The sequence below is a fragment of the Diabrotica virgifera genome, chromosome 1, assembly GCF_917563875.1.
Source record: "Diabrotica virgifera virgifera chromosome 1, PGI_DIABVI_V3a".
NCBI lineage: Eukaryota > Metazoa > Arthropoda > Insecta > Coleoptera > Chrysomelidae > Diabrotica > Diabrotica virgifera.
Window position 1 is genome coordinate 159,066,633 of NC_065443.1, and position 27,872 is coordinate 159,094,504.

General features: G+C 34.2%; 2 protein-coding genes across 8 annotated transcripts in view; one reads left to right on the plus strand and one right to left on the minus strand.

Annotated features, from left to right (window-relative positions):
- The window catches only part of LOC114332013 (probable dimethyladenosine transferase), a 56,676-nt gene that overhangs the window by 21,061 nt on the left and 7,743 nt on the right, over positions 1-27,872 (plus strand). The window contains exons 2-5 of the mRNA XM_028281711.2: positions 8,624-8,895; positions 12,945-13,166; positions 19,253-19,359; positions 23,976-24,039. Coding sequence (XP_028137512.1) covers positions 8,624-8,895; positions 12,945-13,166; positions 19,253-19,359; positions 23,976-24,018 — 644 coding nt within the window. The 3' untranslated portion in view covers positions 24,019-24,039. The remainder of the gene's footprint in view (positions 1-8,623; positions 8,896-12,944; positions 13,167-19,252; positions 19,360-23,975; positions 24,040-27,872) is intronic.
- The window catches only part of LOC114332012 (uncharacterized), a 431,454-nt gene continuing 427,504 nt past the window's right edge, over positions 23,923-27,872 (minus strand). For all 7 annotated transcript variants that reach the window (XR_007696787.1, XR_007696778.1, XM_050645467.1 and 4 more), the window contains one exon: positions 23,923-24,207. The gene's annotated coding sequence lies outside the window, so the exon portion shown is untranslated. The remainder of the gene's footprint in view (positions 24,208-27,872) is intronic.

Below are 27,872 nucleotides of genomic sequence, written 5' to 3' on the forward strand. Positions count from 1 at the left end.
GGTTTGTTTTGGTTGGATCGGGGAGAGCAGCATATGTGCCTCCTGATGAGAGACTAATAAGTTTCGAAACCGGTAGAGGTGCTTGCAGCACTCTCTGATTGGACTGGAATATGGTTCGGCTGTATTTTCGTTTTGCAACGAAATTGAAAATGGTTATTCATTTTTGATTTACATTTACTCTGTGTGGAGTATGAAGGGAACCAGTCTCGTTGGAATTTTACCGCGCTGAGCAGATGTGACGTGAATTGTAAATTGTAGAATTCCCTCATCTTCCTTAGTCTCAGCATCCGTATGGCTTGCAAATTGTAGAAGCCTCGGAGGTGTAACCAGAGAAGGTTCCCATTGTTTTCATTCTGGTGGGATATGTTATATGCCATTAGAGTGAAAACTTAGTCTTTTGCTAGCAGTTGCCGCTAGGGCATCTATGCCATTTCGTTCGTTGCAATTCGGGACTGCACGCTGGGGTTTGTTTTGGTTGGATTGGGGAGAGCAGCATATGTGCCTCCTGATGAGAGACTAATAAGTTTCGAAACCGGTAGAGGTGCTTGCAGCACTCTCTGATTGGACTGGAATATGGTTCGGCTGTATTTTCGTTTTGCAACGAAATTGAAAATGGTTATTCATTTTTGATTTACATTTACTCTGTGTGGAGTATGAAGGGAACCAGTCTCGTTGGAATTTTACCGCGCTGAGCAGATGTGACGTGAATTGTAAATTGTAGAATTCCCTCATCTTCCTTAGTCTCAGCATTCGTATGGCTTGCAAATTGTAGAAGCCTCGGAGGTGTAACCAGAGAAGGTTCCCATTGTTTTCATTCTGGTGGGATATGTTATATGCCATTAGAGTGAAAACTTAGTCTTTTGCTAGCAGTTGCCGCTAGGGCATCTATGCCATTTCGTTCGTTGCAATTCGGGACTGCACGCTGGGGTTTGTTTTGGTTGGATCGGGGAGAGCAGCATATGTGCCTCCTGATGAGAGACTAATAAGTTTCGAAACCGGTAGAGGTGCTTGCAGCACTCTCTGATTGGACTGGAATATGGTTCGGCTGTATTTTCGTTTTGCAACGAAATTGAAAATGGTTATTCATTTTTGATTTACATTTACTCTGTGTGGAGTATGAAGGGAACCAGTCTCGTTGGAATTTTACCGCGCTGAGCAGATGTGACGTGAATTGTAAATTGTAGAATTCCCTCATCTTCCTTAGTCTTAGCATCCGTATGGCTTGCAAATTGTAGAAGCCTCGGAGGTGTAACCAGAGAAGGTTCCCATTGTTTTCATTCTGGTGGGATATGTTATATGCCATTAGAGTGAAAACTTAGTCTTTTGCTAGCAGTTGCCGCTAGGGCATCTATGCCATTTCGTTCGTTGCAATTCGGGACTGCACGCTGGGGTTTGTTTTGGTTGGATCGGGGAGAGCAGCATATGTGCCTCCTGATGAGAGACTAATAAGTTTCGAAACCGGTAGAGGTGCTTGCAGCACTCTCTGATTGGACTGGAATATGGTTCGGCTGTATTTTCGTTTTGCAACGAAATTGAAAATGGTTATTCATTTTTGATTTACATTTACTCTGTGTGGAGTATGAAGGGAACCAGTCTCGTTGGAATTTTACCGCGCTGAGCAGATGTGACGTGAATTGTAAATTGTAGAATTCCCTCATCTTCCTTAGTCTCAGCATTCGTATGGCTTGCAAATTGTAGAAGCCTCGGAGGTGTAACCAGAGAAGGTTCCCATTGTTTTCATTCGGGTGGGATATGTTATATGCCATTAGAGTGAAAACTTAGTCTTTTGCTAGCAGTTGCCGCTAGGGCATCTATGCCATTTCGTTCGTTGCAATTCGGGACTGCACGCTGGGGTTTGTTTTGGTTGGATCGGGGAGAGCAGCATATGTGCCTCCTGATGAGAGACTAATAAGTTTCGAAACCGGTAGAGGTGCTTGCAGCACTCTCTGATTGGACTGGAATATGGTTCGGCTGTATTTTCGTTTTGCAACGAAATTGAAAATGGTTATTCATTTTTGATTTACATTTACTCTGTGTGGAGTATGAAGGGAACCAGTCTCGTTGGAATTTTACCGCGCTGAGCAGATGTGACGTGAATTGTAAATTGTAGAATTCCCTCATCTTCCTTAGTCTCAGCATCCGTATGGCTTGCAAATTGTAGAAGCCTCGGAGGTGTAACCAGAGAAGGTTCCCATTGTTTTCATTCTGGTGGGATATGTTATATGCCATTAGAGTGAAAACTTAGTCTTTTGCTAGCAGTTGCCGCTAGGGCATCTATGCCATTTCGTTCGTTGCAATTCGGGACTGCACGCTGGGGTTTGTTTTGGTTGGATCGGGGAGAGCAGCATATGTGCCTCCTGATGAGAGACTAATAAGTTTCGAAACCGGTAGAGGTGCTTGCAGCACTCTCTGATTGGACTGGAATATGGTTCGGCTGTATTTTCGTTTTGCAACGAAATTGAAAATGGTTATTCATTTTTAATATCAACTTACTTTGGCAACATTTAAATTTTAACTTTTTTACATAGTTTTTGAGGGTTAAAAATGGCCGATTTCGCAATTTTTCAATTTTTAATCGCTTATTTGTCAAAAACTATCATTTTTAGAGAAAAGTCACTGAAGACCTTTTCTGTTTGGAATGATCCAAAAAACCTAAAAAAACATTTTTCCATGCAAAAAAAATAATTTTAGGAAAAAAACAAAAAAAAAAACGTTTAAAAAATTTTTGACCACCTTTTGGTCCTGGCAACATGCAAATTTGTTAAAAGGAGTCCTTTTTGGGTAAGATTGTGCAAAAAATTCTAGAATATTTTTCCTAGCGGATGCGCAGTGGCTTTTCGGACTATATGGCATTTAGGTTATATGGGTTGTAAAAAATAATCTTCTCAGAGGCAGCTTTCAGTGCGTCACAGTTTTCGATTTCTTTCTAACGCATTAAGTTGGAAGTGACAGAAAAAAGTTATGTCCGTGATTAAAATCACTTATAACATTTATTCTAGTTGTTGATGGAGGGCGCTATACCTAATCGAACAAAAATGATTTATGTATTATCGATACGATTATAATCTTTACAATTTATAAGACTATACAAATCAAAGAACATACCTTTTTATAAATAAAATAAACACACTGATTTGTTTTTATACTAAATTATGATTACTACGATTCTGACAACTGTCAGATTTAACTAAATTGTCATGCTATAGTGCTCTACATTCTTAAAATAATATATTACGTTATTAATGCCATACTGAAAGACTGAGAAGAACTTTAAATTATAGTCGTATATATATATATATATATATATATATATATATATATATATATATATATATATATATATATATATATATATATATATATATATATATATAATAGGTAAATAATGGGTAAATACCTAAATCTTTTTTTTTTCGATTATAGCACCATCTGTCAACAACTGGAATAAATGTTATAAATGTGTATGTTTCACGGACGTGCCTTTTTTCTGTCACTTGTGTCCAGAGACATGTTAACAATACACCGGGCTAGTTATATGCCACTCAATGCATCGGGGTGTAACGCCAATATCAATTACGGTGGTCTAGCTATCTTTGTCTGTTGTGCGAGTGTGAGCGTATCTACCAAGAGGTGAGAGTAATGGAACGACACAAACACAGGGGCCACACGACACAAACACGACCTGGCGTAATCTACTTGTTATTATATTTATGCTTGTGTCACACTGAAAAAAAAGCCTCTGAAAAGCACCATAGTTCTTTATGAAACAGTTCGTGAAGTATGCTTTTTGCGAACGCACGCAATGTTTAGAGCACAAGCGACAGCGGAGCGAGTGCTTTACATCTCACTTTACAAGTTCGCAAAAAGTACTTCACGCACAGTTTCATACAATATTTTATCTACGATAAACGAATAAAAAAACTGTAACTCTTCGTCACTGGAATTCATTTCTATTCTACAATTTCTAGAACTTTGACATTTAAAAATTCTAACTTCTTTCAAACCACAAAGCTGTCAAAACTTTTTTGTAATTTATTGCTCACATGTCATCATCATGACAACGCGAAAGTTGAGGATATTTGGTTATATGAAAGTGTGCCAAAAAACAGTGCGAAAATGTAAATCCCATTTAAAATACATTGTTATGGTCCTTTTCACAGGCATTTTTCAGTGCGTCACAAGTGAGAGAAAAAAAAGGTAAGTCCGTGATAATACACATTTATAACATGACATTTTAGTTAAATCTGACAGTGACAGCTGTCAGAATCGTAATCAGCCAAATATGAAAGGGTATTGCAGTATAACCCTTTTATTTGCAATTTGGTATAAAAACAAATCAATTGTGTTTATTGCATTTATAAAATGGTATTTTCTTGATTTGTATAGTCTTATAAATTGTAAAAAAAATCCTGGCTCCGAAACATCAGAGATTGGACTCACACAACAGGGAATGACTTAATCCATCAAGCCCAGAACAGAGAGAAATTTGCCATATTTCATAAATATTAGAAATGACTGTAATCACGGAAGTACGTTTTTTTCTGTCACTTCCAACTTAATGCGTTAGAAAGAAATCGAAAAACTGTGACGCACTGAAAAGTGCCTATGAGAAAGAGATTACTTCACGCACACTTTAAATCATGCCCCGCTCACTCTAATAAAAAACATGTAATCGTATTTATTTTCCTTCCATTTTGTCAGAGGCGCTGATGTCGGCATTGTGATTGGTGGAACATGACTTTTGACAAATCCTGCGCTATCTGTGAATCTATGTTCAGTGTTCGTGTTCGTTCGTTCGTTCGTTGTCGTTCAGTTATTTTATATGGTCGGTTATGTGATGTGATGTGTTTGTGTCACCATAAAAGCTGATATTCAGTCGTGTTTTTTGATATTTTGTAATCGAGTACCTTTTTAAAGGTAAGTTTTTCTGATTTTAAGGTAGAGATTTTCTGATTGTAGGTACTGTTTATCCAACAGTTTTAAAATACACACTTTATTTCGCGTTTTGTTGTTAGGTCTAATGGCTCCGTTCAGCTGTTGTGTGCAGACGATGGAAAAGTTCAACAAGTAAACATTTATTTAATCCAAATTAAATACTCATATTTCTATGTAAAATGTCACATTATTTTATAAATAAATAAGAGAAACAAAAGTTGTTTGTGTTTTACCTTTATTGTCCACTTGAATAAAATATTAAATATTGGAAGTACCGTATGGAGGCTATGTACCTAGCATGGAGGCTAGATTACGGCACCCTTCCTATCCAATCAACAACAAAAACGTTTAAAATTTCACACCTATCATGTCGAAGCTACAGACCACTTATGTGGAGGCTAGATTTGTAGTATCCTTCCATTTAACCAGGTGCTGAGATGGCGCTGAAATACCTGACATGTTTTTTAAAGAGTAAGATCGCATTCTACCAAATCACAGAACACTTTTTTCTATGCTTTAAATCCTGCAAGCACTGCTATCTATACTGACAGTTTTCACAAACTAAAAATAGTGTAGGAAACAGAGTTGAACCTTGCAAAATGGACACAAGTCCGGTTTTATTTTTTTTCTGTTATATCAAGGGGTGCTTATTATAAGACTAACTTTTTCTGAAAAAAATTCGCCCCGGAACCCCCCGTTTCACCTCTTTAAAGGGGGTAATTTGTGGTTTTTGCGGAACGTAGCCCTCCTGTACCTTTTACAAAAAATTTTTTTATAGAAATATGAAGAGGACTATATTTTCCACGATTTATTTCCCGACAGCATATGTCTATCATCCACCGTTTACCGGGGGTGGCGCCCCAAAATTGACAAGTTTTTAAAAAAGATGTTTTAAAAAAATATATATTTTTCCCTAACTGTAACGGAGACTAAGAAAAAATTCTGCGACAATTATTCACAAATAAGTGACTGATTTTTTGGTATAGGTTTGACTTAAGGGTAATTGCCCTATTTTTAATTACAGGGTGTTACATTTTAAAAAACCCCTTTTTATACCATCTGAACCGTTTATGCTAGAGTAAAAAAACGTTCAGCGATTACCCATGTACTGGTGCTATTTACAAATTTGTAAAATGCACCCCCATTTTTTCCCCGGAACCACCTAAAAAAAAGAAGAATTAATAAATAAAGTGATTTTCTTGGAATCATTCACACACAATGCCCTTTATTAATATGCTTCATATATCATTTTGTGCACATTATTATTACCCATGCATGGACACCAAAAGCGATTTCCTAGTGCAACCCCTGTAGCCAAAAAAAAAAAAAATAAATAAAATGGGGGGTTGGAATTTTTTTTGTTTTTTGCTTTTTGATCCATTTGGGCATACGCTTCATCAATAGTGCTTTTCAAAAATATATATGGTTATTGCAATATCCCTGTGGAAACCACCCCTGTCCTTAAAAATATACTGCAGAAACTACCCCTAGCCCTTGGCGAGCATGTTTTTACGATTTTCTTATTGCCTATGCATTCTTCTTAAACAAAACTTATACAAGGTTAAAGACCACTATTTACTCTAAAAATTAGGTCCTATTCATTTTTTTCGTATAAGCAACCGTTACGGCACAGTGGCGCCGTAAACCTCATATATGCTTTGGCGGGCTCCAGTTTTTGTTTTTTATTTCGTCATCTGTTCGTTTTATTGATAAAGTACTTATGTAAAATAAAACAATACAGTGTAACCTACAAATTGTGACCTATGCACATTTTACATTCTTTCCGCCCCAAAGCCACAGTGGTGGCTCAAAATCAATTTTTGCATATTTTCGCCACTTACACGTATTTTATTGCATTAATGCTACTTTAATAGCACAATATTCACCCTTAAGTGGTCACTAAGCAGTGGCGGATCCAGGGAGGGGTGATAGTGGCGATCACCCCCCTCTTAAACCAAGTGATATTATATTTAAAGATTATAAAAATATTCATTTATTTTTATAAAAATTTAGCCAACTGGCACCCCCTCTTAAGGATGCTGGATCCGCCACTGTCGCTAAAGCATAAAAAGTACGCCATTCTTATAAAAATAATATAATATAAGTATTTCTATGAAAATAAATTAATATTTTTATAATCTTTAAATATATTATCACTTGGTTTGAGAGGGGGGGGGGGTGATCGCCCCGATCACCCCTCTCTGAATCCGCCACTGCTTAGTGACCACTTAAGGGTGAATATTGTGCTATTAAAGTAGCATTAATGCAATAAAATGCGTGTAGGTGGCGAAAATATGCAAAACTTGATTTTGGGCCACCACTGTGGCTTTGGGGCGGAAAGAATGTAAAATGTGCATAGGTCATAATTTGTAGGTTACACTGTGTTGTTTTATTTTACATAAGTACTTTATCAATAAAACGAACAGATGACGAAATAAAAAACAAAAACTGGAGCCCTCCAAAGCATATATGAGGTTTACGGCGCCACTGTGCCGTAACGGTTGCTTATACGAAAAAAATGAATAGGACCTAATTTTTAGAGTAAATAGTGGTCTTTAACCTTGTATAAGTTTTGTTTAAAAAGAATGCATAGGTAATGAGAAAATCGTAAAAACATGCTCGCCAAGGGCAAGGGGTAGTTTCTGCAGTATATTTTCAAGGATAGGGGTGGTTTCCGCAGGGACTTTGCAATAACCATATATATTTTTGAAAAGCACTATTGATGAAGCATATGCCCATATGGATCAAAAAGCAAAAAACAAAAAAAAAATTCAACCCCCCATTTTATTTATTTTTTTTGGCTACAGGGGTTGCGCTAGTGAAGGATTCCAAGAAAATCACTTTATTTATTAATTCTTCTTTTTTTTTGGGTGGTTCCGGGGAAAAAATGGGAGTGAATTATACAAATTTGTAAATAGCACCAGTACATGGGTAGTCGCTGAAAGTTTTTTTACTCTAGCATAAACGGTTCAGATGGTATAAAAAGGGGTTTTTTAAAATGTAACACCCTGTAATTAAAAAAAGGGCTATTACCCTTAAGTGAAACCTATACCAATAAATCAATCAATTATTTGTGAATAATTGCCGCAGGATTTCTTCGTAATTTTCGTTACAGTTAGGGAAAAATATATATTTTTAAAAACATCTTTTTTAAGAACTTGTCAATTTTGGCGCGCCACCCCCGCTAAACGGTGGATGATAGACAGATGCTGTCGGGAAATAAATCGTATAAAATATAGTCCTCTTCATATTTCTATAAAAGAAATTTTTTGTAAAAGGTACAGGAAGGGCTACGTTCCGCAAAAACCACAAATTACCCCCTTTAAAGGGGTGAAAATGGGGGTTCCGGGGCGAAATTTTTTCAGAAAAAGTTAGTCTTATAATAAACACCCCTTGATATACCAGAAAAAATATAAAATCGGACTTGTGTCCATTTTGCAAGGTTCAACCTTTGTTTCCTACACTAAAACCTATACATAATATGAGATAGAGTAGATAAAAATTACGTTTTGCGATTATCTATCATTTTAAATATTGCTTATTAATATATAGCATTATTATCACAATTATTAAAAAATAATACCTAATAAATTCACAGTCAAACACCTGAATTTGTTATATATTTTAATTTTCCCATTATTTAGTTGTTGGGGCTCCTAATAAGTGATTCTTATTCTTTATTTATTAGGTACACCTCTGCAATCAAAACTAGAGATCCAGGTTGGAGATGTCCTGAAAAGTGATCTTCCATTTTTTGATGTGTGTGTAGCTAATGTGCCATATCAGATATCTTCACCTTTAGTGTTTAAATTGCTTCTACATAGACCATTTTTTAGATGTGCCGTTCTTATGTTTCAACTAGAATTTGCTCAAAGATTAGTTGCAAAACCTGGTGATAAGTTGTATTGTAGATTATCAGTAAACACACAGTTGTTGTCAAGGGTTGATATGTTGATGAAGGTAAGCAATTTAAATAGTTAACTACTATACCTATTTTGTATTTTAAAGTACTAGTACACTTCAGAAGACCAAAAATAATCTTTTTTTTCCAGAATTTTGTAGAGGGCGCAAAAGTCGAGGCCTCGAAAAATGATGGCGGACAGTTAATCTCAGGATTGGGATATCTGAAACAGAAAATCGTACTGCATTTGAAAAAGAAAGGTTTCTTACGTGACAATTTACCACAATTTGACCAAAAAATAAAAGATAAATATTTTTTAACCATGAAAAACTGAAGAAAAACGGGTGATTTTTCACAAACATTTTTCAAATTTCCGTAAAATCCTTTTTTTGCGGAATTTTTCACTAATGGTGGTAAATTGTCACGTAAGAAACCTTCCTTTTTCAAATGCCGTACGATTTTTTTTTGTTTCAGAGATTCCAGTCCTGAGATTAACTGTCCGCCATAGGAACTACTTTTTTTCGAGGCCTCGACTTTGGCGCCCTCTACAATATTAGGGTACGTACATAAATGAAAAAAGATATATTTTTTTGTATTCTCTAAGAGTTAGATATTAATATGCAAAAAGTTTTATGTTTATTTTTAATAAACGTGCTGAGAAAGAAAATCTTGAAAAAATGCTTATTTTCGGTCTTCTAAAGTGTACTAGTACCTTAAGAGAACCCTTCAAAAAAAGGTCCATCGAAAAGAAAAAACTATTAACCCTATTTTTTTTTCGATAACCCATAAATAAGTTGTCAGTAAACTGCGAAAACCAGGTAAATGTCAGAATATCAAAATCGAGAAAAAACGTTTAGTTTTTATTTTGAATTTAAGGGTACTGTATCTGGGTGTCTTAACTTTTTATTGAAAAAGTTAAGACACCCAGCTGATTACACCTAAATTTAAGGTGGAAATGCTAATCACTTACCCGGTTTTACCCGTAAATCTAAATAGATCAGTTACTCTTCAAATAACACATTGAAAACAAATAATATAATAAACCAAATATGCAAAGGTATTAGTGGATAATATAACATTTAACTAGTTTTCCCTCAACATTTTATTAACAGCTGTTTGTAGTTATAGATATAGAAAAAACAAATTTAAACAGTTTTATAGAAAAAACAATTTTATTTCAAATGTGTAATAGATACATGATAATATTATTACTATGCAGATTCCTTGTCTGCTTCGTCACTGAAAGCAGGTGCTGACATTGACATTATGTCATTTCCTGTTTTTAAATTATGATACCACCTGTGATATTTCTCAGATATCACCCGCGTATCACATAGCTGTAACAGATCTCTGTTTTTTGCTATGCTAATTGACAGAGTTCTATCATAATGTTGCTTAAGTTCTTGAAGCATGCTTATGTTAGTTGATAACTAGGGTTGCTTTTTTCTTGTTGCTGTGCAGTATCAATAAGAAAATAATTGAAACTGGTTCATATGTCATAATTAAAATATATTCTTTTTGTTTCTCTTTTCACTAACCTCATTGTTTTTATCTTTAACCACATTCTCTTTTCACCGTTTTGGTCTTTTGTCCGGTTTTTAATTGAAAGTGTGACACATTTTTTTAAAACATACTTAAATGTTGTAGTACCTAAATTTTTTACATTTGTATCATTCACTTTTATATCATCAATATTCGTTATGAATTTACTACAAAACAAGTTAAAAAATACCATATGAAAATAGGAGGTGACACTGTTTTTCGTCTCTACTACAAAACGCATGTTACAGCAGATAAGGGGTATTGTCACATCACAAACGATATGTGGTGATAGGTAATGCCAAGAATTTCATATCCTGTTAGTTTGAGACCAGTTTCAGAGAAATCTCCTGTCTTGAGATCAATTTAAGTTCCCACATGTATTTCTTGGAAGATAGTTACTTTAACTTTATGTTCCCATAAAAATTTTGACATGTCACATTTGGCTCTTCTTAGGCCTTCCACACGAATCTTGGAGATTATCATGGTAATCTTTATTTTATCTGTAGCAACGCGGAAAAGCTGCACAGATGTTGAGTTGAACCAGGTTGTGAGGTTCTTTAACCAGGATGTTCTTCTTCCTGGACCTGGCTTTCCAAATATTTTTCCTTGCAGAATGGCTTGTAGGAGGGCATATCTGGATTAATTTCGCATAATGTGTCCAAAGTATTCCAAATTTCGAGATTTGATGGTGGTTAGTACCTCTCGATTCTTTCCCATTGCCAACACAAAGTTGGCAAATTATTAATTTTGAAAGGTAAGGTAAAATTTTCATCCTAATAGCAACATTAATAATATTGAAGAATATTAAAAATATTACTAAAAGATTTTTAAATGAAAACTTTTTGGTCCATTTCCCTGGTAACACCTCCATGGCTTCTAAAATTTGCAAGCCAGAGGGATGCTTTAGCGAAGAAGACAAGAGAGAATTCAAAAACTTACGACCTCACGACCCCGTCTGTTCAGCTGGTAAATTCCAACAGAAAATGGACGTAGTTACTCAAAGGTGTAAAGACCAATATAACAATAAAACCAATATAAAAAATGGAATTATTATTTTATTTTTGTATTAATTCTGGTCTAATAATATATCTTGGTTCGATATTTCTTGTCATATTGTTAAGAAAAGAACTGATTTCTCTTGTTCTTGTTTTCACATATTATAACCGGCTAGAAGATCTTTAGAAAAGATAGGACTACCATCCAACCATTGCTCTAGCTTATTTAGCTTTACCCAGGGTGCACACTCACATGTAGATTTCTTCTATGGATATGAGCTAGGTTACACCCCTCTGTGATTACTGACTACAGCTTAATACTATAAACTACAAATTTAACATGATATTATTCACTAGTGTTATTACTTTTAATTTCTCAAGAAATGGACAGAGCACCAGTTGAAAGATCTTCTTCTTCAGCCTGTGTGCATCCACTCCTAGACAAAGGCCTGCCCATGAGCCCCCATTATTCTCTGTTTTGTGCTATTTAGTGCCAGTTTTTCCCAATGTTTGCTGTGATGTCATCTAGTCATCGTTTTTGTGGTCTTCCTCTACTACGGCTATGTGTTTGCGTGGTCTCCAATGTACAATGTTTCTCGTCCACCTTTTGTTTTTTTGCCGTGCCTTGTGTCCTACCCAGTTCCATTTCATTTGCGTACTGCTTCCAATTACATCTTCCACCTTCGTCCTGCTTCGCACATTCTCATTTTGTATTATGTTTCCTTGGAGATACTCTTAACGTAGCTTATTCGATAGCCCTCTGTGTCGTTCTCAATCTATTGGCTGATACCTTTATAAGTGTCATGGCATTCCGTAGGTCATAACTGGTAGAATACAACTGTTGAATACCCTTTTATTTAGATTTATTGGTATCTTTTTGTTTTTCAACACATCACTGAGTCTTCCTACCGTTGCCCAAGTCATTCGGATTCTTCTAGTTATCTCTGCCGGTTGATTCTGTTTACTAGTTTGATCGTGTGACCTCGGTATATATGTCATTGTATACTCTTCGACACTTTCAATTTCACTTCCATCTAAGGCGATTGTAATATTTTGATTTGTCATCACTTTTGTTTTATTTAAATTCATTTTTAGACCGATTTTCTCAGATTCTTGTTTATGCTCCTATAGCATGTAGATTCGTTCCTCTGTATTGTTGCTTCTGAGTACTGTGTTATGGGAAAATCTTGACTTACAAAACATGACTTAAAAATCTGCCAACAATTTTGATTCTACGTTGTTTCCAGATAGATAGTGTCTCTCTGTCTAACTCCTCTCCGTTCTTATTTTGCTTGTTGTTGAGAGATTGATTGATATAGTTGATACCTTAATTATTTGCATAGCGAAAATGATTGTTCTAGTTTAAGAATTTGTGGAAGAAAGATTTGTAGAAAAAACAGTTCCCATAACAGCCATTTGTTTGAAAGAGTATACTTGTCTCTTTTGCTATTGTTTTTCTTAATATTAGTAACATTTTAGTTGTACACAGCGTTTACATTTTTACTAAGTAAACACACACTGTTTTGAACTTTGTCCTATTTGTGCTTCTTACCCGTAAATTTTTTTTCCAGGTAGGCAAAAATAACTTTAGGCCTCCTCCGAAAGTAGAATCATGTGTAGTGAGAATAGAACCAAGAAATCCTCCTCCACCAATTAATTACACAGAATGGGATGGGCTGACTAGGATAGCTTTCACAAGAAAAAATAAAACTTTAGGAAGTGTTTTTCGACAGACTGCTGTATTAGCTGCATTAGAGAAGAATTATAAACTTCATTGCAGTTTAAATAATAAGGTAACACATTTTTAATACTTGAATAATTAAAGCCCTGACACTTGAGTTCCTCTCTTGTCCTTTGTTGTCAACTCACAGTCATATTCGCTGTGAGCCAATGAGTAGAGGGGATTAAATAGTTTTCGCCAGCGCTGTTAGTGGCAGTTTTGTGCATTTAACTGGAACAATTTTACAAGAAAAATACAAGTTTCACACCGCGAGAGAGCGCTACCGATGAAACTCACAGCCAATAAAAACAGAGGTAACCTTTAAATTTCACATAAATTTCTTCTTTTTCTCAATGAGCTCTTGCGTAAGCAGTCATCAAGTTGCAGGAATTTATATACATATTAAATATTATAATTATAATGAAAAAAATAAAAAAGACTAATTACTTTTACTACTAATTCTGTGTATTCGTTCAGTAATCAGTTTACTATAATATTTCAGTTCATAATTTGTGTTTGTCTAGATAAATATCTATTTCTCTCGTTTTGTAATATTTGGCATACGCCACTTTTACATGAAAAGTACAAGTTCCAAACCGCGAGAGAGCGCTACCGGCGAAACTCATAGCGAAGAGCAACCAAACATCCTAACTATTCGCTCCGTGCATGACTGACGCGACACTTAGCGTAATCGCCTGATATTTTGGCGACCACAATTTGACGTTCAGCATATTATGATACACATATGACATATTTGACGTTAATATGTAATATTTATTTACCATTTTTGATAAAATTTGTTCGACAAACAATAAGTGTGTTCGCGGAGACAGTCAGGGACTAGTCCACGACAAGTGGAGCATGCGCACTTTAAAATAAAATAAATAATACCGTTGATAAATGAATATACAAGGTATATTTACTATATAGTCGATCGGATAGCTCAGTGCGACTAGCGGCTGACCCGCACTTCACTTCGCCGTGAGGTACGAGAGTTCAAGCCCAAGCCAGGCCATCGGAAAAACAAAAACGCGTCAGTATAAAATTCTAAATATGAATCTGGCGCTTAGACTGGAATATGCGGGCATCTGATCGACCTATGAGGGAGCAGTACGGCAAGGGATAAGGGCTTGCGGCTCGGTGATACTCCCCCATAGATCCCTACCGAAGGGCGTTGACTCCTAAGAACGGTGTATATACATATTTACTATTAATTAATATTAATAATTAATTATTAATATGCTGGTATATTTATCAATATACGATAATACATTTTTAATAAATACAATATGTAATTAAAGTGCGCATGCGTTGTCGTGGACTAAAAGTCACGGACAGGGTTCGCGAACGACCATAATGCCGCTGACATTACAAAAATTTGCCAAAATTGTCATATTTCGCTGCTACGGACGCTGGATTAGTTTCGTGTATCCACACGATGGTCATGCACGGAGCGAATACCTACAACCCTTTAAATCTACTTATGTAGCCACAAGGATTTAACACCACAACAACACAACACCCCCAAAAATTTCAGATCTCCTGTTACTCTCCTGTTAGAATGGAGTCCATCCATTTTCTTCGTGACATCCTTTTTCCTTTTTGTACCAGCCTCATTGTTTATTAATTCGACCGTGTCATGTTTATTTTTTCAGACAAGAATCTGCATATGCTACACGTTGATGCCTCCGATAATATATGGAAGCTTTATTGTAATTGTTATTTTCTCGTAAAATTTTCTTAGGATTAAATTGAAAAATAAGGTCAGCTTGAAATAGGCTCCTGTTGATTTTAAAACTGTCTGAGACATGCTCTTCTGTCATAATTTATGTCTACTGTATGTCTAGAGTATGTGTTTGGTTAATCTCATTATTTTTTGTAGTAATTCAAAATTTCTAGTGCGTCAACATGTTTCTTGTGTGTTCTAAACTGAATTCATGTAAGCTAGATAATATGTATTTCATTATAGAAATTTGTTATATTACTGATCTATTTGTTTTAAAGCTTGCTTGATATTTGCTCAGATTATTTTTAAATTTGGTTTTAATTTTGTTCCTTATTGATATAGCCAAAACCCCTATCCATTATCCAGTGATTTCTTCTTTCAGTCTATCGCCACCTTCTTTTAGAAACTCAGCAATGATACTGTTTTCAGCAATGATATGTTTTCTTCATTATCGTTTTGGTTTACTCTTACTCTATCTGGTAGTTGTTATTTCATTAATTCCACCTAATATTTGTTGAGATGAATTAATGGGGATGAATCAGACGAGCAGAATGATAATTCTCAAAATAATTATCATACCATTTTCTAATATTACGCAGCCATGAAAGTTTCTTTCGACCAATTAGTCTCTTTCCCTCCACTCTTCGTTGTATTATAAGGCAAAGTAGATGGTATTTAGGTGCTCTAATTATATGGCGGAAGTTTTCTGTGTTTCTCCTCTAGTTTTATCATGCCTATGAGCAGATGTTCATTTTAAGAACATCTTCATTGGAAGTGTGCAAAACCCACAATATTTTTAGGATCCGTCGGTAACACCACAATTCGAATGCTTCTAATTTGTTGAGCAGTGTGATTTTTAATGTTCATGTCTCACAACCCTATGAGATGATAGACCACACATAACATTTCAGGACTTTCTTGCTAATATGCATCGACAGTTATATGTACACTAAGCATCAAAATTAACGCACCACCTTAAAAATGAGACATTTTTGACGTTTCATATTTCCTAAACCTGTTGTCCGATTTGATTGATTTTTTTAGTATATTTTAGCTTTATTCTTCAAGAATATCGATGTAATAATATTATTGCTAAAGAGATAAGTATAGTCCGTCCGCTATAACTTTTCCCATGCGGTACGATGTGTTTATACATTTTGTATACTGTATACTACATACTACACACATCGGCGTACGTTTTACTTTCTGCCTTGACTTAATTTTATTGAAAATGAATCGTACCGCATAGGAACAGTTATAGCGGACGGATTATATCATTGTGTACCGGGTGTAACAATGATAGTGTGTTTTTTCCTCAACGTTTGGAACACCCTGTGGAATATTGTAGCGTATATAAAATATTGAAATTAAAACTCAACTATAGCCTTAGGCTTTCTTAATATTTTGCTTTTTGATTTATTCTATTATGTTAGATATAAAAAGGGTGTTTCTAAATAAGTGCGACAAACTTTAAGGGGTAATTCTGCATGAAAAAATAATGACCGTTTGCTTTATAAATATATGTCCTCAAATGCTTTGTTTCCGAAATACGGGATGTTGGAATTTTTTCTTACAAACTGACGATTTATTTATTCCTCTAAAACTGGTTGAGATATGCAAATTAAATTTGGTAGGTTTTAAGGGGTAGTTATTGCGCATTTTTTGACATACAATTAAGAATTTTATATTCACCATTGGCGTGCATACGGGTATAAACATTTCAGACACATCCCGTATTCACGCCAATGGTGAATATAAAACTCTTGATTGTATGTCAAAAAATGCGCAATAACTACCCCTTAAACCCTACCAAATTTCATTTGCTCATCTTTCATTCATTTCTTGTATTCATCTCAACCAGTTTTAGAGCAATAAATAAATCTCAGTTTGTAAGAAAAAATTCAACATACCGTATTTCAGAAACAAAACATTTGCAGACATATGATTATAAAGCAAACGTCATTATTTCTCCATGCAGAATTACCCGTTAAAGTTTGTCGCACTTATTTAGAAACACCCTGCATTGATGAATAACATGGCTAGTTGTTAAAGTATCTAACTTTTTTATTATCCCACATAAGCGAATGAATTAAAAAGCAAAATGTTAAAAACGCCTAAAGCTACAGTTGAGTTTTAATTTCAATATTTTATATATATATATATATATATATATATATATATATATATATATATATATATATATATATATATATATATATATGCTAGAATATTCCACAGGGTGTTCCAAACTTTGAGGCAAAAACACACTATTATTGTTACATCTGGTATACAATGACACTTACCTGTTTAGCAATAATATTATTACATCGATATTCTTAAAGAATAACACTATAATATACTAAAAAAATTACTAAAATCGGATAACAGGTTTAGGAAATACGAGCCATCAAAAATGTCCCATTTTTAAGGTGGTGCGTTAATTTTGATGCTTAGTGTATTTCTGTTACACTTTCAGACAGTTTCTGTTACATAAAACTGGTTTTCTGGTTTCCATTAAATCCTTACGTAATATTTCGATTCTGCTTATTATCTCTTTACCAGAGACACAATTTACATGCAACCAGCTTTCAAAGTATTTAAAATGGTTGTTATGTTCTATCTCGTCTCCATAAGAAAAAGCAGACCCTGGTCTATATTAATTTTTCCAACTGTCATCTACTTTGTCTTTGAGATGTTAATTTTAAGGCTTTTCCAATAACTTGCTTCACTGACTAGAATAACTAATGTCTGCAGATATTGTAGATTTTCTGCAAGAACGGCTGTATCGTCAGCGTATCTCATATTGTTAATACTTACTTCTCCGACTAGTCTTACTCCGTCTTTTCTGTCATCCAAAGTCTGTCTAATGATTTGTTCACTGTATAGATTAAAAAGACTGGGTGACAAAACACAACTCTGTCATACTCCACGGTTGATGGGTAGTTTTTCAATACGACTATCTCAAATTTGGATAGAAGGTGCTTGATTATAATGTATGTATTAGCAGTCATAGAAAAGTCAAAGACTGTCGTGGCTGGGACATATCCAGAGACAAGAAGGTACAAAAGCAACAAAGAAAATATTACAATGGAAGCCAGTAAGAAGGCGAAAAGAAGGAAGGCACAGAACGAGATGGTCGGATGACGACCTGAAAACCATGAATATATAACAATGGGGGAGAAGGGCACATGAGAGATCTGAATGGATGGACACAGCCAGACAGCCAGGGTTATGATACCAAAAGAAGAAAAAATTTAGCAGTCATATCGTGGTGGTCAAGTCCTGCTGTTTTTTTAAGAGAACGCGCACACAAAATACTGCCTCTCTAGTTCCTAGACCATTTCTAAATCCAAATTGCTTATTACCCAATTCTATCTCTATTGCTTATTCTTTTGCCTAGAAGGAATAATCGGTTTTGTATAATTCGTAAAAGCATCTTAAATGTGCGGCTCATCACACTAGATAGTAGTGTTAATTACTTAATTTAAAATCTGGATGGTATCTACCGTTTCTTTCTCAGTTAATAATCTAAGCTCGTATTCTGCATTCAGTGTAATCTTTGCTCTCTATTGTTTACTAAGATAACCCGATTTTTATAAACTCTCTCTCTTGTCGTTTCCCCATTACTGAGGATCGTGATTTCTTCCAATATTCCTAACAGTGTTTCTTCATTGGTCTCTATCTTCAGCTGCTCTAAGAGCTTTGCAGAATGAGTTTCTAGCTGAATGCTTTATTTGGTCAGACCATCTAGTTGGTGATCGTCCTCTTAATCTTCTCCCCGGAATGTTTCCAGAAACAATTAATCTCTCCAAACTGTCGTCACCTCTGCGAACCACGTGACCAAAGAATTACAGTATTCGTTGCAGACATATTGTGGACAGCCTTTTTTTAATCTTGAGTTGGTTTAGAATGAAAACGTTTGTCCTATGAGCTGTCCAAGGTATGCGCAGCATTCTTCTCCAGCACCACATCTTAAAGGCATCAATTTGTTGGCGCTCGCATACGCGAAAAGTCCATGTCTTTGCTCCGTATAGAAATATTGAGAATACAAGGGGATTCGCCAGTCTCATCTTGATATTTTGAGAGATAGATCTGTCTTTCCAAACTTTAGTTAGGCGACTCATCGCATTTTTTGCCATACCAATACGTCTCCGAACTTCTGCTTCACAGTTACCATCTTTAGTTATACTAGACCGGAAATAGACAAAGGTGTTTACTATCTGGTATTCTTGTAACATGTTAGTTGAATAGTGTCGAATCAATTAGTGTTGAATCGATTTTTATAAACACATTACGATAAACAGTGTACGTTCCCTATACTTTGAGTAGTTTTTATAGTTTTCTTTTTTTTTAATTGGTACTATCGTGCAGATATCCAATTCATTCCCGTAGATACAACTATTTTTCATAATATCAACTAATTTATTTTATAGGAATTACCTGATGACTTTAGCATAAAAGAAAAAATTGAAGATATATTAACTAAAGTAGAAGCAGATCAAAAAAGGGCTAGAACAATGGATATCGATGATTTTATAATGTAAGTATTTATTTTTTTAACAATATTAGTTATTAAGAAGATATTGTATGTTTTTCTATGGATGCTATACAATGTGCAACTTCTCTCAATACTTACATACATTCAAAACGAACATTTCCTCACGAAGTGAGAAAAGTCGGCCATTGCAGTGAGAAATATTTTTTCTCACGGGTTCTCCACCGGTTTTCGTACATACGATCCTCGTTTCCATGGTAATACGTGCACAATACAAACACAATTAATGTTGTCAGATAAAATGTGTAAAACTTACCAGTAATTACCTTTCAATACTGTTCAAAAATAGCTGTTAATTAGAATTTTAAATAAATAGGTAACTTATATTAATTTTAAGAATATTAATTACCTACCTACATGTATATATGTATTTTATTTCAATTTATGCATATAATATACCTAAAAGCATCTAAATTATTTAATTTTGAATTTTGAACTCTTGACAAAACCGCATCAAACTCACACGAGAAAATGACATATTCCTCCCTCACAACAAACTTCTGCGCTCGTGAGAAATATGCCTTTTTTCTCACTTGTTGTACAATATACTATTAATTGCGATTTAATTTTTCTTAGTTGCTTTATTGGAACAACCTGTGTTCTGAAACTATTATTTTCTAAGTTTGCACTATTTGTTTTACATCTAAACCAGGGGTGGCCAAGCTCTTTGATAGTCCGAGCCATTTTTCAGTTTTCACCGCCAGTAAATATGTAATAAAAGAGTATCCAAAAAATTTAAATATTGAAAAAAATTTTGTTACAGAAATTATATTTATTGAAAACATATAAATTATAGTATGAAACATGTGTAATAAATTTAAATATTAAATTTACATTACATTAATTAAACACCTTTATTGATACTTCTTTTAAAATGTGGTTAATAATTTATTGGTGATATCACTTTTGAGTAATTCTTTCGGATACTGGTTGGTTAATACTGATCGGTGTTTTATTTTCTGTACTAGGACTTCAAGTAGGGCACACATGTTGCATACTACGAGACAAATTGTAGTTGTTTTAAGGTACGATTTCGACACCGACTGCAGACGGCAACTTCAGACGGCTGTCACAGTTGTTACCATGACATACGTATTTACTTTGCACTATTAATTCGTATAATTATTATCAACTGACGTTCTGCCGGACAGCAATTGCAGTTAGATGTCGGAATCAGTCTCATACAAATTAATAGTGCAAAGTAGTGACGTATGTCACGGCGACAACTGCAACTGCCGCCGGCAGCCGATGTCGAAATCGTACCTTTACCAACAATTCTATATTACAAATTATATCCATAGCAAGAGTAATACAAATCGGTCTGGAGCTGGTCGATTACTGACTTTTATGTCGTGCCAATGTTTATGTTCATTCGCGCGGTTTTCGATGTGTCGTACCATTCCTAACTTGGACGGAAATGGAGTTTGTTACAACGTTGCACTTAGTCCTTTATAACTGTTGGCGACCCCTGTTATATATAAAATGTGTTGGGGGTTTTTTCATTTTTATTGTGTTTTTTCTTACTACCAAATCAGTAGCCGTTCTTAAAATACAGTAGTTCCCACTATTGTACCCAGTACAGCGCCCTTTTTTGAAAATGATTACAAAAGTCTTAAACATGGTTTTAACTGCATCTTTTGAGTGAGTCTACCACTTTTTGAAAATTATCAGAGTACCTACGGAGTGTTTTTTTTTACTACCAAATCAGTACAGTAGCTGTTCTTAAAATACAATAGTCCCCAGTACACCGTCGTTTTTTGAAAATGATTACAAAAGTCTTAAAAATGGTTTTAACTGCTTCGTTTGAGCGAGTCTACCACTTTTTGAAAATATTCAGAGTGAAGGTTGGACGCTTTTCCGCACTCACAACACCTAAACCTGTAGCTTTAACGCGGTTATGTTTTGTTATTGTAAAACTATAATTTTTAATTTTAATCAAAAGATAATATGTTAAAATAAAATAAATTATTTTTGTCGGACTAAAAAGAGGGAGCAATCGTCGAATCCGACACCCGCAAGATGTCATTCTAGCGCGGTATAGTTTTGTGATAACAAAACTCCCCATTTTCAATTGAAAGTACTTCTAATTAATTACAAAAGATTGTTGATCACTTGTCCGACCTTACAGCCTCGTTTTTTTAGTCCGCCAACGTAAATATATTAATTATGACAGATTATGTTTCGCGATTGCAAAAGTCATAATTTTAATTTTTTTAACTTTCCAATAAAACATGTTCATTCAAAAACTAAGTGTTCACAAAAAAAAAAATTACGCAAACTAATAAAAAACGCAATTTTAAATTTTTTCTTATTTTTGAATTTGGTACCATAGCGCGCGTAACAAAACGAGCCGGAAAAATACTGGGAACAGTGGTATTCTACTTTTACTTTGTCGGCATCGTGTACTACATATGACTTATTAAATAATAAACGTGCACTTGTTTATTTTTTTAAATTATAGAGTGTTTTTTGTGCAAATTTTGTGGGTAAAATGAAAATTTTCACCCGAGAAGAGTGATATTCAATATTTAGGAGCAGTGTAAATTATGTTTTGGGCAATGGACAAATAGGTTATTGGAATTAAGACCAAGGGAAGACAAGAAATCGGTCGGCAACCTACAAGATGGACTGACGATCAAAGAAGGCTTAATAAAAACTGGATGAGAGCGGCGCAAGATAGACGGGGTTGGAAAAACAAGGAAAAGGCCTATGTTCAGCAGTGGACTTTTGAGATTCGATGATGAAAATTTTTTTAAAAGCAAAAAAATATTAAAGCCATATGCTTTCAACGATGTTTTTTTTTATCTGATAGTCCTGATAAATTTTGGGGATATCATTCTTTTTGTTGTAAGGAATTTAATGTAAAGAAGAAATATCTAGCTGATCTAGAAGTCAAATATTAATCGTTCATAGAATCTATAAGTTATTTTCTTGAATTCCCATCAATTTAACCTTGGACTGCTATGATATCCAAACTCATGGAATAAATCAGAAAGAGGATCTTACTAAAGAATTTATAAAGTCGTCCATTGAAAATAATAATGATAATTTATCCTCATTACTTGATTTTTTCAAATAGTGCACTAACCCTTTCTCGCCAGATTTATTTAAAAATCATTTGTATAATGTTTCTTCAGGACAAACTGTAAGCGATGAGGTGTTTGATTTTTTATCTAAGGTTGAAACCACTGGTGAACGATGACGAATTCTTTTCCGAGAATCAAAATAAGGAAGAAAGATTTGACAAATCCAAAAAAAAATATTTTTTCCAATTTTGCTTACAAAAAAAAAATACTTAGGTACACTGTCAAGACAAAGAAAGTTTTGAAATTAATTTATCGGACTAGCTATCTGATACTTCTATCGGACGCGTTCATCTTGCGGAAATTTTTCAGAAAGTGGTAGACTCGCTCAAACGAAGCGGTTAAAACCACATTTAAGACTTTTGTAATTATTTTCAAAAAAGGACGGTGTACTGGGGACTACAAAACTAAAAGTCAAACAAAGCAGGGCGATATAGTAAAATAGTTTATTTTATATTTTTTGTTTTTTCCTTATTATATACATATATTTCATAAGAAGATTTAACATGTTATACCAAATTTAAGCTGTAAGTTTTGATTTTTTCATTAATATCATATTGTAGTCTTTTGGATAATGCTGTACTTTATAGATAATATGCTTTACGACAATCTTGTAATTGAACGTTTCATTTACTTACTTTACTTACGTTTCGTACTTATACATATATCTAATATTAGTTTTTTGTTTTCAATTAGATTGTCGGTCATCAATTAAAAATGTTCTGAGATGGCACCCTTGTCCAATTCCCACGTCACTATTCCTCATTCACTTAAATACCTATATACTTTGTTTGCATATATTTTTCCTATTCATTAATAGGTCTGGATCCGGCATTAGAAAAAAAAGTTGATTAATAGCAAACTGAAAATTTGTTAATAGCTTAACGGTGCCTAGTCGGACAAACTTTGATATATGGCAACACTGGAACAGGGGAAGTTTTAACGGTCTAACAGGTTAAAAATTTGGTACTTCAGACTACGAAAATGTCAGATGTATTTTGTCGGACAGGACATCCAATTGATTTGTTGCCATTTCATTAAACTCTCATGCAAAAATCAGACTGGTGTCTATCACCAACTGGGCATTTTAATGAGTGGAACAGGAAGAACATGTCAAATGACAGAAATCATGTTGGTTAGTAATAGCAGTCCGATTTTTGCATGAGAGTTTAATGAAAGGGTAACAAATCAATTGGAAGTTCTGTCGGACAAAATACATCTGACGTTTTCGTAGTCTGACGTTCCAAATTTTTAACCTGTTCCACAATTAAGACTTCCCCTGTTCCAGTGTTCCAAGACACCCTTAAGCTATTAACAAATTTTCAGCTTGCTATTAATCAACTTTTTTTTGGTACGCGGGATCCAGACCTATAAATATGATATAACCGCCTCTGGTTATTTGTTAAAAAAGTTGACGTTTTTCAACTCTCTAGTTGTAATTTCTTAAATTAAAAAAAATCACACAAAATATGTAAATAAATATATTACCAATAATTAACAATTTTTATATCTTTACAGGTTGTTACATGCGTTCAACGCAGAAGGAGTACACTTCTCTTAATGGTAACTTTTAATTCTTTATGTAAGTACAATGTAAATGAAGATAAGTAACACAATATATTAATATAAAACAATATGTACATAAATAAAATTGAATAAAACAAACATTTAAGTAATATCGCTGAAGTCTTTTTCAATTTTTGGTATATTGATAAACGGGTGAGTGGCACAGTCGAATTGTTGAATATTTCTGAAATAAATAAATATAATTAGTTATAAATTTAGCGGCATATTTATTTATACAGGATTGGCTACCCAAAAGAATCCACCTTGATATTTGCCAATATTCGTTGTATTTTGTGAAAATGCTGAGACATGTCGATTTTTATTCTAAAAGACCCAGTACCACACATTTAATAGGTTAATAGGGAATAGACCATATACGGCACATCATTAGACAGATATTTTGATGAAGAATTCAGGCATCCTTGATTTTTTTTCCATATTAACTGTATTCTTTTCAAAAAGTATTCGTTTATTGAAAGTGTTACACCTCTAATGGCCGGTTTCATTAACGACGAATAGTAGTTTATTTGATGAATAAAGTTATTCGACGAATAAAACTCATACATATACGTTTCACTAACGTCAAATAAGACTTGTTTATTTATTTATCAAATAAATATTTACTCTTCGAATAAATTGACAAGTTAATATCGCTGTTAATATCTATAAGAAAGTAAATTAGTTCGTTTAGCTTTAAATTATCAAAATTGCATTGAAACACAATAAAAATCTAATCGACTAATAAATTTTTTGCCGAATAACTATTCAATGATTTATTTGTTGTTGGTGAATCCGGCCCTTAAATGGGCCCTTAATGGTTTTACTTGTGTAAATTTCAATTTTTTTCCCGTCGCGTCAAAAACCACATTAACACAAAATCTGTAACATTAATAGGAAACCTTATTAAATGTAACGTAAATTAATGAACTAAATATTAAATTAATAAATTTGAAACTATACGTCTTTGATGTTGTGCCACACGTGTTATATTACTGGATGTCAACAAAATAACTCGAAATTGAACAACTTCAGGAAAAACACGACACCTTTAATTACTAAGTTGTAAATGAGCGCACTAATAACCGGCAAAATAGCGCAAAAGATGGAAAACATAATACATTGCGAAACAAAAAGAGATGAAACTAGTGGAGATGGAAATGACCGTTATAAACGTATAAATTAACATTCCATTACATAGTTTCCCAACTTTAGACGTATCAGAAGAGTATGATAACTGTCACTGTGACAGTAGAATTTTATAAAATAGTCCTGTCACAGACGTCTAAAGGAGGGAAACTATGTAATGTAATGTTAATTTATACGTTTATAACGAGCATTTCCACCTGCAGTAGTTTCATCTCTTTTTGTTTTGCAATGTATTATGTTTTCCATCTTATGTGCTATTTTGCCGGTTATTAGCACGCTCATCACTGTATTTTATGTACAGTTATGTTCTAGTAAATATGATACGTGAACGGCCATAAAAGAGTGTAAGTGTGTAAGAAATAACAGGTAGACACAGAATGAGACAAGAAACAATAATAACGAAATAATTATACTAAATTAATAATAATAGGTACAAAAGACAAACTGAAGATATGGAAAGAATCCATTCAGATATTTTTTTGACGACGATAAACCTTGTTCTCCACCATCCACTGATGATCAAATAAATGAAAAAGGTCCAGAAGTAACCAAAGAAGTTATCCATGCAGTGAAAGTTCAGAAAAACGAAACAGTCAGCTGTCCAGACAGTATCAATGTAAAAGTATCAATGTATCAATAAAAATGTACTTAACTTAATAGAGGACAACTAGTAGTATGATAAGATTGATTCCAAAGATGGCATAACCCAGACATCCAAAGTGAAAGTTCTCCTCCAACACCAAATTGTTCTATATGGTCCACATAATGTTCAGAAAAAAGTCACACCATTTTGAGCGTCGGGTTTGGGGGGAGAGGGGAGAGAAATCGGTAAATTCGTAGTTTTTTGCGTTTTTCGTCAATATTTCTAAAACTATGCGGTTTAGCATGAACAACCTTCTATACAAAAATGTTCTACATTAAATTTGAAATAAAAAAGGTCCAATGCATAATCCTTCTAAAATGAACGGTTCCAAAGTTACAGAGGTAGTATAGTATAATTGGTCCAAAAAAGGCCTAACCCAGACATCAAAAATAAAAGTTTTCCTCTAACACCAAATTGTTCTATATGGTCCACATATGGATCAGTAAAAAGTTACACCATTTTGAGCGTCCGGTTTGGGGGGGAGATGGGGGAGAAGTCGGTAAATTAGTAGTTTTTTTACGTTTTTCGTCAATATTTCTAAAGCTATGCTTTAACGTAAACAATATTCTATACAAAAATATTCTACATAAAATTTAAAACAAAAAAGGGCCCATATATAATTGTTATAAAATCAACGGTTCCAGACTTACGGAGGGTGAAAAGTGGAGGTTTTCGATACTTTTTATATTTTTTGGGCAATTAATGATGATTTTGGGTGGTGAGGTTGACGTTTCTTCAAGGGCTTATCACTAACATACCATCGGCCACTGAAATAGCAAATTTGATTTATAAAACCCAATCCTGTTAAAGAAAATCATTAGGAAATTGCCCAAAAAATATAAAAAGTATCGAAAACCTCCACTTTTCACCCTCCGTAACTCTGGAACCGTTGATTTTATAATAATTATGTATCAGACCTTTTTTGTTTTAAATTTTATGTAGAACATTTTTGTATAGAAAATTGTTTACGCTAAAGCATAGTTTTAGAAATATTGACGAAAAACTTAAAAAACTACTAATTTACCGACTTCTCCTCCATCTCTCCCCCCCCCCAAACCGGACGCTCAAAATGGTGTAACTTTTACTGAACAATATGTGGACCATATAGAACAATTTGGTGTTGAAGGAAAACTTTTACTTTGGATGTTTAGGTTAGGCCTTTTTTTGGATCAATTATACTATACTATGGGCCATTCCACGACGCCTGTTTTGGATTACTTCGACAACGAATATTTTACTGTGCAACATAAGAAGTACGAAAGTAAATGCCGCTAATAATTATTCCAATAAACAACAATGTAATTTGCAATTTACTTTCGTTATTCTTATTTTACACAGTAAAATATTCGTTGTCGAAGTAATCCAAAACAGGCGTATGTTCGTGGAATAGGGTATACCTCCGTATCTTTGAAACCGTTCATTTTAGAAGGATTATGCATAGGGCCTTTTTTATTTCAAATTTATTGTAGAACATTTTTGTATAGAAGGTTGTTTATGCTAAATTGTATAGTTTTAGAAATATTTGCGAAAAACCTAAAAACTACGAATTTACCGATTTCTCCCCCCTCTCCCCCCCAAACCCGACGCTCAAAATTGTGTGACTTTTTTCTGAACATTAGGTGGACCATATAGAACAATTTGGTGTTGGAGGATAACTTTCACTTTGGATGTCTGGGTTTGGGTCTAGTTATACCATACTAGAGAGCAAATACCTAGGATTGATAACAGCACTAGTCAATATGATATATGAGTATAAGTTTCAGATGACGGATACTCAATTCGGATTCCGAAACGGATTGGGAACACTAGAAGCTTTTTTGACTTAAATGTGTTAACATAATGATGCGGAGACATGAATGCATGCTTTATTGATTATTCAAAAACAGTAACTGCGTTAACCATCAAAAGATGATCGAAATTCTGAGAACAACTAGAATTGACCAATAAAACGCGAATTATCTCAGAACTATATGGACATCAACCGGCAACAATTGAAATAGAGCACATAACAGCCGAAGATATACGAATCCGATAAGGAGTGCGACAGGGTTGCGTCTTAT